At 36.1% G+C, this 12,999-nt stretch overlaps 1 protein-coding gene across 2 annotated transcripts in view; it reads right to left on the bottom strand.

The window, feature by feature from the left end:
• Positions 1 to 2,447: 2,447 nt before the first annotated feature.
• Positions 2,448 to 12,999, bottom strand: part of LOC137659483 (uncharacterized) — an 83,909-nt gene continuing 73,357 nt past the window's right edge. For both annotated transcript variants that reach the window (XM_068394372.1, XM_068394373.1), the window contains exons 2-3: positions 11,340 to 11,914; positions 2,448 to 3,083 (exon numbers count right to left, since the gene is read on the bottom strand). In XM_068394372.1, coding sequence (XP_068250473.1) covers positions 2,451 to 3,083; positions 11,340 to 11,639 — 933 coding nt within the window. In that variant the 5' untranslated portion in view covers positions 11,640 to 11,914 and the 3' untranslated portion in view covers positions 2,448 to 2,450. The remainder of the gene's footprint in view (positions 3,084 to 11,339; positions 11,915 to 12,999) is intronic.

Below are 12,999 nucleotides of genomic sequence, written 5' to 3'. Positions count from 1 at the left end.
TTGATATACCAAATGTGCGCTGACGTCACGAACTTCTCTGGTTGACTATGTTGATGATGTCGGTTCTAGGTCGTTTAGTACCTCCTCAACCAACACCTACCCCTCCCCCCTCGTGCAACATATCTTGCTATTTTTTTGCTTTCCTAGCATTTCAAAAACCTTCTAATTACTGTACATAAAGAAGAGAGCTGCAGGACTGCAAAATTTTGGAGTAAATGGAGAGCGTGCTCTTGTAAACAAATACATCTTTATGTTACATAGATCATTTGTACTTTCCTGCATGTGACAGAGGTCATATACTGTACACTTTCCTGTATGTTTCAGAGATCATTGGTACTTTCCTGTATTTTACTGAGATACTTGGTACTTTCCTGTATGTCACAAAAATCATTGGTACTTTTCTGTGTGTCACAGAAATCACTGGTACTTTCCTGTATGTCAGAGATCATTTGTACTTTCCTGTACGTCACAGAAATCATTCGTACTTTCCTATATGTCACAAAGCTCGTTGGTACTTTCATGTATGTCACAGAAATCATTGGTACTTTCCTGTATGTCACAGAGATCATTGGTACTTTCCTGTATGTCACAAAAAACCATTGGTATTTTCCTGTATGTCACAAAAATCTTTGGTACTTTCCTGTATGTCTCAGAAATCATTGGTACTTTCCTGTATGTCACAGAGATCATTGGTACTTTCCTGTATGTCACATAAATCATTGGTACTTTCCTGTATATCACAGAAATTTTTGGTACTTTCCTGTATGTCACAGAGATCATTGGTACTTTCCTGTATGTCACAGAAATCTTTGGTACTTTCCTGTATGTCACAGAAATCTTTGGTACTTTCCTGTATGTCACAGAAATCTTTGGTACTTTCCAGTATGTCACAGAAATCATTGGTACTTTCCTGTATGCCACAGAAATCATTGGTACTTTCCAGTATGTCACAGAAATCATTGGTACTTTCAAGTATGTCACAGAAATCATTGGTACTTTTCTGTATGTCACAGAAATTATTGGGACTTTCCTGTATGTCACAGAAATCATTGGGACTTTCCTGTATGTCACATAAATCATTGGTACTTTCCTGTATGTCACAGAAATCTTTGGTACTTTCCTGTATGTCACAGAAATCTTTGGTACTTTCCTGTATGTCACAGAAATATTTGGTACTTTCCTGTATGTCACAGAAATCATTGGGACTTTCCTGTATGTCACAGAAATCTTTGGGACTTTCCTGTATGTCACAGAAATCTTTGGTACTTTCCTGTGTCACAGAAATCTTTGGTACTTTCCTGTATGTCACAGAAATCATTGGTACTTTCCTGTATGTCAGATAAATCATAGGTACTTTCCTGTATGTCACAGAAATCTTTGGTACTTTCCTGTATGTCACAGAAATCATTGATACTTTCGTATATGTCACAGAAAACATTGGTACTAACCTCTATGTTAAAAGAACTAATGGTACGTACGTTCCTAAATGCTAAAGATATGACTGATACTTTCCCTTGTGTTAAAGGGATCACAGGTACTATACCAACAAAGCTATTGTGACACCATTTCATCTTCCTTTGCGGTACTGAGACTCATTGCCCAATTAGTACATTGTATTATAATGATATATGAATTTTATTTTTATAGAAAAGATCATTATACAGTAGGTAAAAAATTCAGTTTCCTGTAGGGCTATTACGAGATTTTGACTGGCACCAGGAAAATATTTCTAGCAGATTCCTCTATGTTTAGAATTCATTTGTTTCTATTTAAGATTTTAAACCAGCTATATAGAAGCCCATGATATTCTGTTTGTCTGTTATCTATTTTATTTGGCTTTTCCTTGTATATTCTATTCTTAGTTTTAGTTTCTATTCCCGAACTGGGTTACTTTTTATTAAGGCCTCTGGACTAGTAGCAATTTGCTTCTCCAAACGGGTTTGCAAGTTGGATTGATCTGTTTTTGAATTGATAACTTGCTAAGAAAAATATTACAAAGATATTGTGGTTTATTTGTTATTTTCCATAATAAGAATGGACAAAACACACACACACACACACACACAAAGGAGAGAATAAATAAAGATATTCAAGATTATTCACTTTATTTGACAGTAAATTGTCAAAGATATAAAAACCTTAAATCTAAGGATCACAAGTGCGCTTCCTGCTTGACTTTACACTTTGTTTTGGCTTCAAACAAAGTGGAGGAGCAAAAAGCTTCTGTATATAGAATATATATATAAAATATATAACGTATTAGCCTTAATACTAATTGGTAACAAGGTTGTCACTGAGCGGAGTCTGATAATAACATTAATTTTTAACAGGGCACAGCATTTGTACGCAGGTTATTCATAACTTAATTATTATTTGTACGCATAAATATCACCCGGAATGAAAATAACAGTAAAAAAGACAATAAATAGTTGAAGTAAGTGGCTACGTTTTTACAAAATCGACGATCTGTGTACGTCGACCACTTCAATTTCGTCTCTGACATTCCTTGTTACCTCTTCTTCTTCTTCCGGACTTCCGTTGGAAACGTCGACGTTGGAAGAGACCTCCAGAGTCGGCATCGTCGCCGACCGCAAGTGCTGGACGATGGGATTTCTGATGGGATCTTCCGTCGTGTCGACTTCTTCAGAGGTGTCCGGCGCTAAATACGAGAACGCAGCTGTGGCCGTAGCTGCGGCTGCTGCTGCGGCAGTAGCAGTCACAAGGGAACCACCTGCTTCGTGAATCGAAGGGAGAATCCTTGGGGAGAGGGCTCGAGGAGATCTGGGGCTCTGGTAAGCAGGTGGACATTCGCGAATCTCGACGGATAAGGTGTTCCTCTTCTTGTTCTTCTTTTCGCTGGTGGATTCGTCTTGCGACTGCTTCTCGACGCACGAGGAAACCGAAGGTACGTCCGCTGGGACGCAGGGGGACAATCCTGACGCTGATTTCGATGTCTCCGAGACGACTGTGAAGTAGGCTGGGGGAGGGGCCTCAGTCTTCATCACCTCGTCGTAGGTTGGAGGGCGGTCAGATTTCTCCCCGTTTTCGGCATTTCCCGAATGGGTGAGCACGCGTAACCTTATCTGTTAAGAGATAAAATAATAAGGTTAGGAACATTGATATAAAGGTAGAAATATAAAAAAGTTACAAATATTTCTTATACAGTTAGACATTCTTCTTTCCTTGCCTAAATATGACACTTTATATTACTGATGCCCTTTGCTACCATTTTAGTAACTTTCATAACAGAGAGAGAGAGAGAGAGAGAGAGAGAGAGAGAGAGAGAGAGAGAGAGAGAGAGAGAGAGAGAGGGGATGAAATTGGTGTTTTTCTTTGACAGATTATTAAATGCATAAACATAGTAATGGTATTTATGTAATCATTTTTATTGGTTCCTGTAATGTTCTGTTGGAAGGTCATATAATTTTTAGAAGTTTAGAAATTTACTCTCAACATTTCCGAATTTACATCTAAAAAATTTTAGTTTGTAACTGAGAATTTGTTTGTTAGATACGGATAGAAGTTTTTAGTGTTTAACTGAACATTAAGTTTGCTAGAAATTTCTTTCAATTTTTAAATATTAAGATTGAGGCCATGAATACATTTCCATAGGTTATTTCTGGAAATTTGCAAAGTTTCAAAAAGATTAAAAAGTCAAGAATTTAATTAAGACTAAAAAAGAGAAAATTTCCTCAGGCTTTGCTCGGGATAAGACGGGAACTTCCATCAGGCTAATTGTAACAGCAATGTTATGGGCCTTTGATAGAGCCAATGGTTCTAAATTTCCAGAGTTTTAGCCTGTTAATAAGACTGAAACTTTCCAGGAGACTAAGACTGAATTTAAATTATAATTTTATGCACGTTTGGAAAGGATATGTAAATTTAGATTCCATAGACGATCAGAGAGGAACCATAAGGGTAGCTTTACGAATGGAACTTTCCTTTCAACTTCCAGGGATTATGAGTGACAACTTCCTTTGAATTCCAGGGGCTATTACAAGCAACGTTACAATCCTATAACTGGAAATACGACTGGAAATGACACGCATAATCAAGTACTCTCTTCATCCCACATGATTCGAAGAAGAGGTTTTGGTGGTCATCATTCAAGTACACGCCCGGTCATAAGAAAGATCCCGGAGGCCCGATGCGCAGAATGAACTGCGCAGATATGCGTGTCTTTTAGGTTCCCAGGGTTCGCCGACAATGTTCTCTAGGGAAACGGTCATCTCCCAGGTACAGAAAATGATCAGGACAACAAAAACTTACAGGAAACGTAACGAGTGAGAAAAAGGTTCTGAGCAGATGAACTTTGACTGTGGCGTGAGTCTTTAGTGAAAAGAAATCTTTGTAGAATAAAGCGCGTAAATATACCATGTACTGTGCAAAAAGTCATGTTTGTGCTCATAATATATATATATATATATATATATATATATATATATATATATATATATATATATATATATATATATATATATATATTAGCATATATAAATATATCGATGGACTGACGAATTCAGTGCAACTTCAAGAAAAACTCAGTAGTTGAATAGAAGAAAGGAAGCAAGAACTATGGTAAAGAATAAGGATTTAAAGTAGGTGCAGCTAGGGGCCGAAGGAATACTCTAAGGACCATTAAGTAATGCCTACAGTGTACCACATGAGGTCAACTGACAGCACTACCCACCTACGGGAATATAAACAAACATATGTTCATGTGTACTACTACATGTATAATATGTCTATGAATTGAAGCGTCAGGAAGGATAGCATTCACAAACAGCCATCAACGGTCCTCTGTTTCGGTCATGGCCCAGTTGACGTGACCTCTCTCTCTCTCTCTCTCTCTCTCTCTCTCTCTCTCTCTCTCTCTCTCTCTCTCTCTCTCTCTCGTGATTAATGGCATAGCGCTCTGTTCGAAATTCTTGGGAAAAGACAAAGAAAAGAATCTTGTCGGAAATTGTACCGCGATCCAATAAATTTTCTGGGTTCGAAAAAAAAACCACTTTTCACACTGAATTTTTGTTAATTTTCAATAAGATAATAATAATAGGAATAACAATAATAATATTGCTTTGTTATTACTATCAATCATTACTTTTACCATTAGCCATTCTTATCAGTGTATTATCATCATTCCATGAAGGACATAAAATATAAAGACAATATTGATGCAAAACATTAGCCATTTCTAAATCGTTATTTCGGTTTTTTCTGTATTTCATAAGTTTTTCATTAAAAAATCGATAATGTTCACATTTATTCAAGTCACATAGTATACTCTTATTTGGCCCGGACTTAGATCGTTGATAGCATACAGTAACACATTAAAGTGTATGACATATGGTGTATGGCACAATACAGGGCCCAGCAACCAACGTTAATATTCAACTATTGTTCGAACAGGTAACAGTTACGCAAGGTGGTAACATTTCACTATTTTTCGTCTCTTTTATTTTAGTATTTTGACTTGAATTATTTTAAAGAGGATTTTAAGATCCCCAGTTAATGAGCACACTACCCAACACCCATGATTTGCAGGTGTTTGGCCAGTATTATTTTCAACTAATTCAAAATAGTTTGTCCATTTTAATACATTTTTATATAAGTGATTATTTCAGCTAATAATTATTATTATCTATATTTTAATGTTATTTTGCTGAGCTTAGATAATTAAATTCAACAGTATTGGTCCTGTATCTACTAAAAGTTATAGTTGAATTATACATCAGAAACGAATAAGTTCTGATGGCTGGTAGTTCTATTTACTGGGCACACCACTCATAATTTATTTTTATCTTATTATTATTATTGTTGTTTAATTCGAAACGTTATTATCACAGAGACTCGGGGACGCATGACACCTTGGTCGTGGCGTCCACTACCGAACAAGGCGTAGCTTCTGGAAGGAATCAAATAAGGAGGAAGAAGAGGAGAAACTAAATTCTGAAAGGAGTCGGGTTAAATGGGAGTTGCGTAGGTAGAGATAATCTTAGAAATCAACATGAAAGGCTACCCTATTGGGTCACTAAACTGTTTTTTCTTTTCTTTTTTGTCTGGGAAGACCGGTTCCTCTCACCTTCAGGTATCCTTGGCGCCGTTCGAAACATGGAGGCCTAAAAGAAGAAAGCGTCTTAGGCCTAATCAAGTAACCGGCTCAATTTATCTCCTGTCATCTGGCAGATCTCTCCCTCTCTCTCTGTATGTCTGCCTCTCCCAACCTCTCTCTTTTTGGGTTCCTCGGGGGAAGATTAATTCACTGATTACAGGATTTGTGTGACGTTGGCTAGGCCTACGCTAGGAATGAAAGTCGAAAGTGACGGCCGTTGAGGAAAAGGGTACGCATAATATATAGCTGTTTAGAGCTGGTAGATGGAACGCCATGTTTTCTTGTAGATAACAATAGCGATGCTCAGTGAATTTATATGAGTGGGCAGATACTCTTCATGGGGTGTTCACCCATGATTCAGCAGATAAAAACATGAATGTGACAGCGACTTTAGTATGGTGACTTTTGTGTTGTGATAAGGCATAACCACCATTATCAAATATTATTTTTCTACTTTACTACAATCTCTTTACAATTCCAAACTTATAAAGTTACAGCAAATGTTTTTATGTTGAACAGGCTGACATAAATCTCTTTTTATAGTCTATATATGACATATCTGTTTTGATGTTGTTAATAGTTTATAGAATGATTTATTGTTAATTTGTTCTCATAATTTATTTCCTTATTTCCTTTCCTCACTGGGCTATTTTTCCCTGTTGGAGCCTTTGGGCTTATAGCATCTTGCTTTTCCAACTAGGGTTGTAGCTTGGCTAATAATAATAATAATAATAATATAAGTTTGTTCTGAAAGGGACAAGTTAAAACATTAATTTACCAATGAATTTTTTGTAGTTAGAGAAAATTTTAGAATAAATCTTTGGAATTCAAAGCATCCTTGCACGGGCAACCCCTTTGTAAGCATGTACCAAGTACCGAGGACTCTTCAGTACACACGCACTGCGTCTTAAAAAGGATATGCAAACATATCCGGTTATTCGTCCACAAACGAAGATTTACATAGAAATTGCTACTCACTTGGGCAGGAATACAAAGAAGAACTCCTTAATGGGTAACTTCCGTTAGTGTATGTAAGTATAATATCGACACACATGCTGTTTTAAAGAGCCTATATATATATATATATATATATATATATATATATATATATATATATATATATATATATATATATATATATATATATACAGTATATATATATATATGTATGTATATATATATATATATATATATATATATGTGTGTGTGTGTGTATGCATGTGTATAATTTATATATAATTATGACAACTAACTAGTTTCAGTTCTTAGTACGTGGCTTGACGGTTACGAGAGAGAGAGAGAGAGAGAGAGAGAGAGAGAGAGAGAGAGAGAGAGAGAGAGAGAGAGAGAGAGAGCGAAAACGTTTCCACTTGATCTGGGCGAATCCTTGCTCTCAAGATAGTTTTGTCTAACCAAGGATCCCGAGGTCAAGGGAAGAGACGAACAAGAACAAGATGTTAAATGAGAAGAAAAACAAGTGGGCAGCGGTACAGTCTCTTCGCCGCTCTGACAACAGGGGAACCTTTTTACCGAAACGTAAGCAAGAAGTATTAGCCTAAGCTCAACATATACTACATAATAAATAATGATTTGATCTCCTTATAACGTACAATTTAGAAGATTTGCTTTTAAAGCATATATTTTTATAGATTCAGTGAGAAATCGTATACTAATTTCTCTTGTATCGTTCAAGTGATTTATGATAATTACGAGTGTTCATGGACCATAAAAAAGTTTTTGATTATCAAAAGAAGATATATCATAAATGAATATTTTCTTATTGCTTTAATCGTGTTTATAGCCATGGATAAAAAAAAAAACGTGTTATTTGCAGAATTGAAAATATATGTTAAAATCGGAATATCATTTTAAGTAATTGACTCGTGAAATCCTTAATAAAAGCTTTGAATAGAGGAAGAAAATTTATGGACCATTTCCCCCACTTGAAAAATAGATAAAAAATAATAAAAATTTTACTGAAAATGAAAATTTTATTTCTTTAGAAATCAAATCTTAAAACCCCATCCCGAAACACTTAACGCCGTTTTTTACAGACTTTGAAACACGGAAAAAAATCGAAAGACGACACCATTTCTCAGCAACCAAACTTTCTCAAGCCAGTTTCGGTGGCCCGGTCAATCACGACTTCCCCAAAGCCTCTTCTATGAAGTATAGATTAGTTGGCACGAAGAAAAGCAGACAATGTCGGTGTCCACGATCGTCATCATCTGGTGAGAACATCTGTTTCTGTCCGATCGTGATGCCAAGAGCCAGGTGCTCTAGAGTTATATTCGAAGAAGAGAAAATCCTCCTGAAACCTTTCCCGAAGTTATGTTCTGGAACTAAGAGGGCCGATGGGTTATTTTCTCCCTTATCTGGAAGCAACGAACCGAAGATGGCCACCGGTCATAGTGTCCGTGCTTTTGCCTGGGGCTAATAGCGTGAGGTTGCGTCTTTGGTATTCGCTGTTTTTTTTTTCTTCCACAGATCGTAACCGCGCACAAAGAACGAGAGACATTATTGCGATTGGTTTAGAATTCAAACCACAAAAAGAGACGATATTTGTCATCAATTTTTTAACATGGCAGGAATCTTGGATTTGTGCAAAAATTGATTTGCTCCATGAAATTTGAAATTTATACTTTTAAAAATCTACCCTATTAAGTCGACAGTTACCGTAAGATAGCGAGAGCAATTATTTTTTCGGCGAAACTATACTAACGATACTTTTTTGAAGATTCCACCAATAACAAAAATAAAGTTATACTAATGGATGAAACAATCACTTCGAAGGAATCTACGTCAATGTGCGCAATACAAGTTGCAAATCTTCATTTTTATCATCTAATGATTCACATCCGGACAATTTCTTTCCCGGGGGCGACTTGGTCGCATGATTTGTCAACTGCTGGAGTTTCCTGTGACGGCCGTTGGGTTAGCAGACGCAATCTTGAAGGTCAGATGAGCGCGTAACCCGTCAGGAAAACTTATCTAACAGTGGTTGCACACATTAAAAAAAAACCGTTTGGCAAATATGTGATGGTGGTTAAATAGTAAATACATACTTCAAGATACTAATCTGGTCTGCGATATTTAGTTTTTTTATCTTTTATTAAGAAATGCACATCTATAATTTTTATTTAGTTAAGAGTTGGGGTGTAAGTTGCAACTATTAGTGAAAGCCGGTAAAAAAAACCCGTTTGCAATATTCTAGATACTTTTAGGTAACTTCATCTGAAGACATTAGTCTCACTGGATTGCATGGAAAAGTTGGGTCCTGCTAATAGTATACCAACTTCAATGCTGAATTAAGACATATCTTGTCTTATGATATAATCGCTTTATCCCTCATACTCGTACAAGACTATTATTAGTATTACTGTCGTAGTGTATACTACTGTATCTGATAATGAAAGGCGTGTTTGATAGCATGTGTTACGCACGAACAATAAACAGCATCACGTCTTTCCTCTTCTTCGAAATAACATCAAAGAAAAGCTAATCCATCTGTGATCAGGTTTGTGAAAAAGCAAAACGTACGAAAGATCAAAGATCTCTGTTTTTGTATTGGACAAGAATCTTCCTTCTTCTTACACTCGCCGGTCAGGTTCCAGATTAGATAGCGTCGCTTACCCTCAGACCCTCCTCCCACTTACGTGACCCCCTTCACGCTGCCTGGAAACCGCAGAAGATGATGGAGAGGAAGATTTTAACTTTTAAAGACGCCTCTTATTTAAGTGGTTTGATGGTACGCGTCTACTCAAACATATACAGTTGTATCATCTCTCTCTCTCTCTCTCTCTCTCTCTCTCTCTCTCTCTCTCTCTCTCTCTCACACATATAGAGAATATTGCCATACCGCGTGTCAACTCCAACATACCAACTTTAAACTCAATATATATATATATTTATATATACATACACACACATACATAATATATATATATATATATATATATATATATATATATATATATATATATATATATATATATATATAGTGTGTGCGTGAGACAGACAGAGAGCATCATCATTTCTTAGGACTAAAAACTTCATGGACCCAGCGACCTTTCAGGTAGAAAGAGCCAGAGGGATGTTAAAGAAAAACCTGCTCAAGGGTCGCCTCAGTTACGCCCGTTGTGGCTTCTAGAACAGTTTCAAGCATTATCCTACCTTAGTAATTTTCAGCTAAAGGATAAGTTGCTGCCATCATTAATGATTTAATAGCAATTATGATAATGCAATCATCTTAACCGGCGGACCATAATTTAGTCGTGGGTAACCTATTATAGATTTTGTGAATAATTTAGTCTTCGTCTTATAACTGCTTGCGAATGGATAGACGCTATTTCTTTCTCTCTCTCTCTATTTTTTTTATATCGAATTCACCTTTAAAGTTCAGCAAGAATCCTCATAATTTCGAAATGTACCATCTATTTTCGATAGATAACTTCCAGTCAAGTAGGTATATAAATTATGATCTTTATTAGATTGGTAAATCATCTTCTGTAATTAATGCGATCGGAGTAATGTATTGAGATAATTTATAAGCTTATCCGCTAATTGGACCATATCTTTATAAAGAAGATTAAATTAAGAAAGTTAACAAAATGGGTATATTTGTTTGCATAGCAAAATACAAATATTAAGGGCATCACCAATAGAAAAATTGTCAGCATGTTTATGATATATATAATTGATAATGACATTCATGTAATAAAATAATAATGCTAAATCTTTCAATGACAAGGAAGAAGATGGCTCCATAAAGATAATTAGAATTTATATGAAAAATCGAACATACTGATGATTGACTATAAAGACGAATCAAAACAATACTAAACAGTGAAGTACTTTATAAAACGATGGGATGACATTACATTAAGCTGAAATCAACAATTAAAAAATCTAATGTTAAGTGAACTGTCACATTAAACAGGAAGAACCCCAGGAAAGAAATTTACAAGTGACATCTTTATATTCTAATACTAATCAATTAGAGTTGTCATTTCTATGTTTGAGAAACCCCACTTTCCATCCTCAAAGTGACAGTAATTGCAAAAGGACTATTGTCTTTGCTCACATCTCTAGGTCAAGAAACCCAAATGAGACACTAAAAATTTTAGTCCAAAATGAGTTGATAAAAATCTTAATTTTATCTTTATGTGAGAACCATCTCTTACAACAATCAAGATAATGCATTAGAAAATCCATGAAGTTTACTTACGTGTCGGTGTAACGTGATCAGGCTGTGGCGCTTGCAATACCAGTAGCAGAAGTGGGCGGCAGAGTAGAGTAGCAACCATGCCACCAGCACCAACTGCCACTTCTCCTCCAGGATGAGCATGACGATGATGAAGATCCATCCGAGCACAACCAGGAGGGCCAGGACAGCACCGGCCACACGCCAACTGAAAAGACGTGATTTGCATCTGGGGAAGGGCGACGGCGATTCCTCCTGCTGGGCTTCCGTCGCGTCACGTTCTGGCATCTGGACGGCAGTGTCTTGTGGGGTAGGTCCTGCCATTTTCTTTAAGGAGATTGGGTATGGTTCAACGTCTCTCAAAAGACTAGACACTCTTAATTAGACGGTTCTGAGCGATGGAGGGAGAGTTCCTCTGTAACCTTTTCTGTTGTCGGTTGAAAACTGACTCACGGCAGACAGGCAACGAAGCGTGGTTCTCTCTCTTTCTCATTCACAAACTTGTGTCAGAGCACACGACGAGGTCTCTTGTCGCTACGAAGCTGGGAGACCGACTGCTGGCCACAGGTGAGATGAACGCGCTGGCTCTCTCGCAACACCTGAGGAAGAAGGCGCATGCGTGTTTTAGATAAAGGCGTTAGGACGTAGAAGCTAAACACAGACGAACACACACACATACTCACACCACACACCATCCTTGTTGGAATTCGTGGGGCATGATGTCATACCCGTATACACAGGCCCATCTACTCCAACACAAGCGCTCTTTGTTTTGCTTTCTCTAACAAAGCAGATTTATTTGTTGGTCATGCTTGATGGATTAGAAAAAGGTTTATTAGGTCAAAGCGCAATGAAATATCTGGAACATTGTTTGAAGGATTTGAAAGAAAGTGATCTAAAATCTCCAAACACATAACCACGGGAATGATTATAACAATGACTTGACGTTTTTATTTTTTTTTGTTCGTTCAGATTTAGACAATGGAATTTCCAGAATTAGGGAATTTGGATGAGTGTACTCATTTTTTTATAACATAAAATGCCCCAGGACAACATTTTGACACTTAACTGTACTTTGGTGAAGTAATAATCCTGATGAAGGAATCGGAAAATTTTAGATTTTCGAAATTTTGAAATGCCAGTGATGGCATCACATATTTTTAATCCTTTGACATTGATGTAATTAATTTGGACTATTGGAAATTTATCTATCTAAGAGTATGTAATTAATATATTATTGGAGCTTGGAAAAAAGATTAACTATAAAATGGATAAATGCGATCTTAATAAAAAAAAAATAGAAGAAATAACATCAATCAACGTATAACAATATATGATTAGTAAACACATAATTTTTATGTGTAACCTGTACAGTATATATATATATATATATATATATATATATATATATATATATATATATATATATATATATATATATATATATATTATCTCTCTCTCTCTCTCTCTCTCTCTCTCTCTCTCTCTCTCTCTCGGTTGAAATCGTCATTACTTATCAATCCATGTCGTTTTATGTTTAACTAAAATATTACCATTTTTAGACTTTTTCATTGTTTTTTCTGCTTAGTTTATGCTATTTTTCTATGAAAACGGTATTTCCATGTTTACCGAATTTATTGTTTTATCATGTTATCGAGCTGTTATTATTATTATTATTATTATT

The sequence above is a fragment of the Palaemon carinicauda genome, chromosome 20, assembly GCF_036898095.1.
Source record: "Palaemon carinicauda isolate YSFRI2023 chromosome 20, ASM3689809v2, whole genome shotgun sequence".
NCBI classification, from domain to species: Eukaryota; Metazoa; Arthropoda; class Malacostraca; order Decapoda; family Palaemonidae; genus Palaemon; species Palaemon carinicauda.
This window is presented reverse-complemented; position numbering and strand designations above follow the sequence as displayed.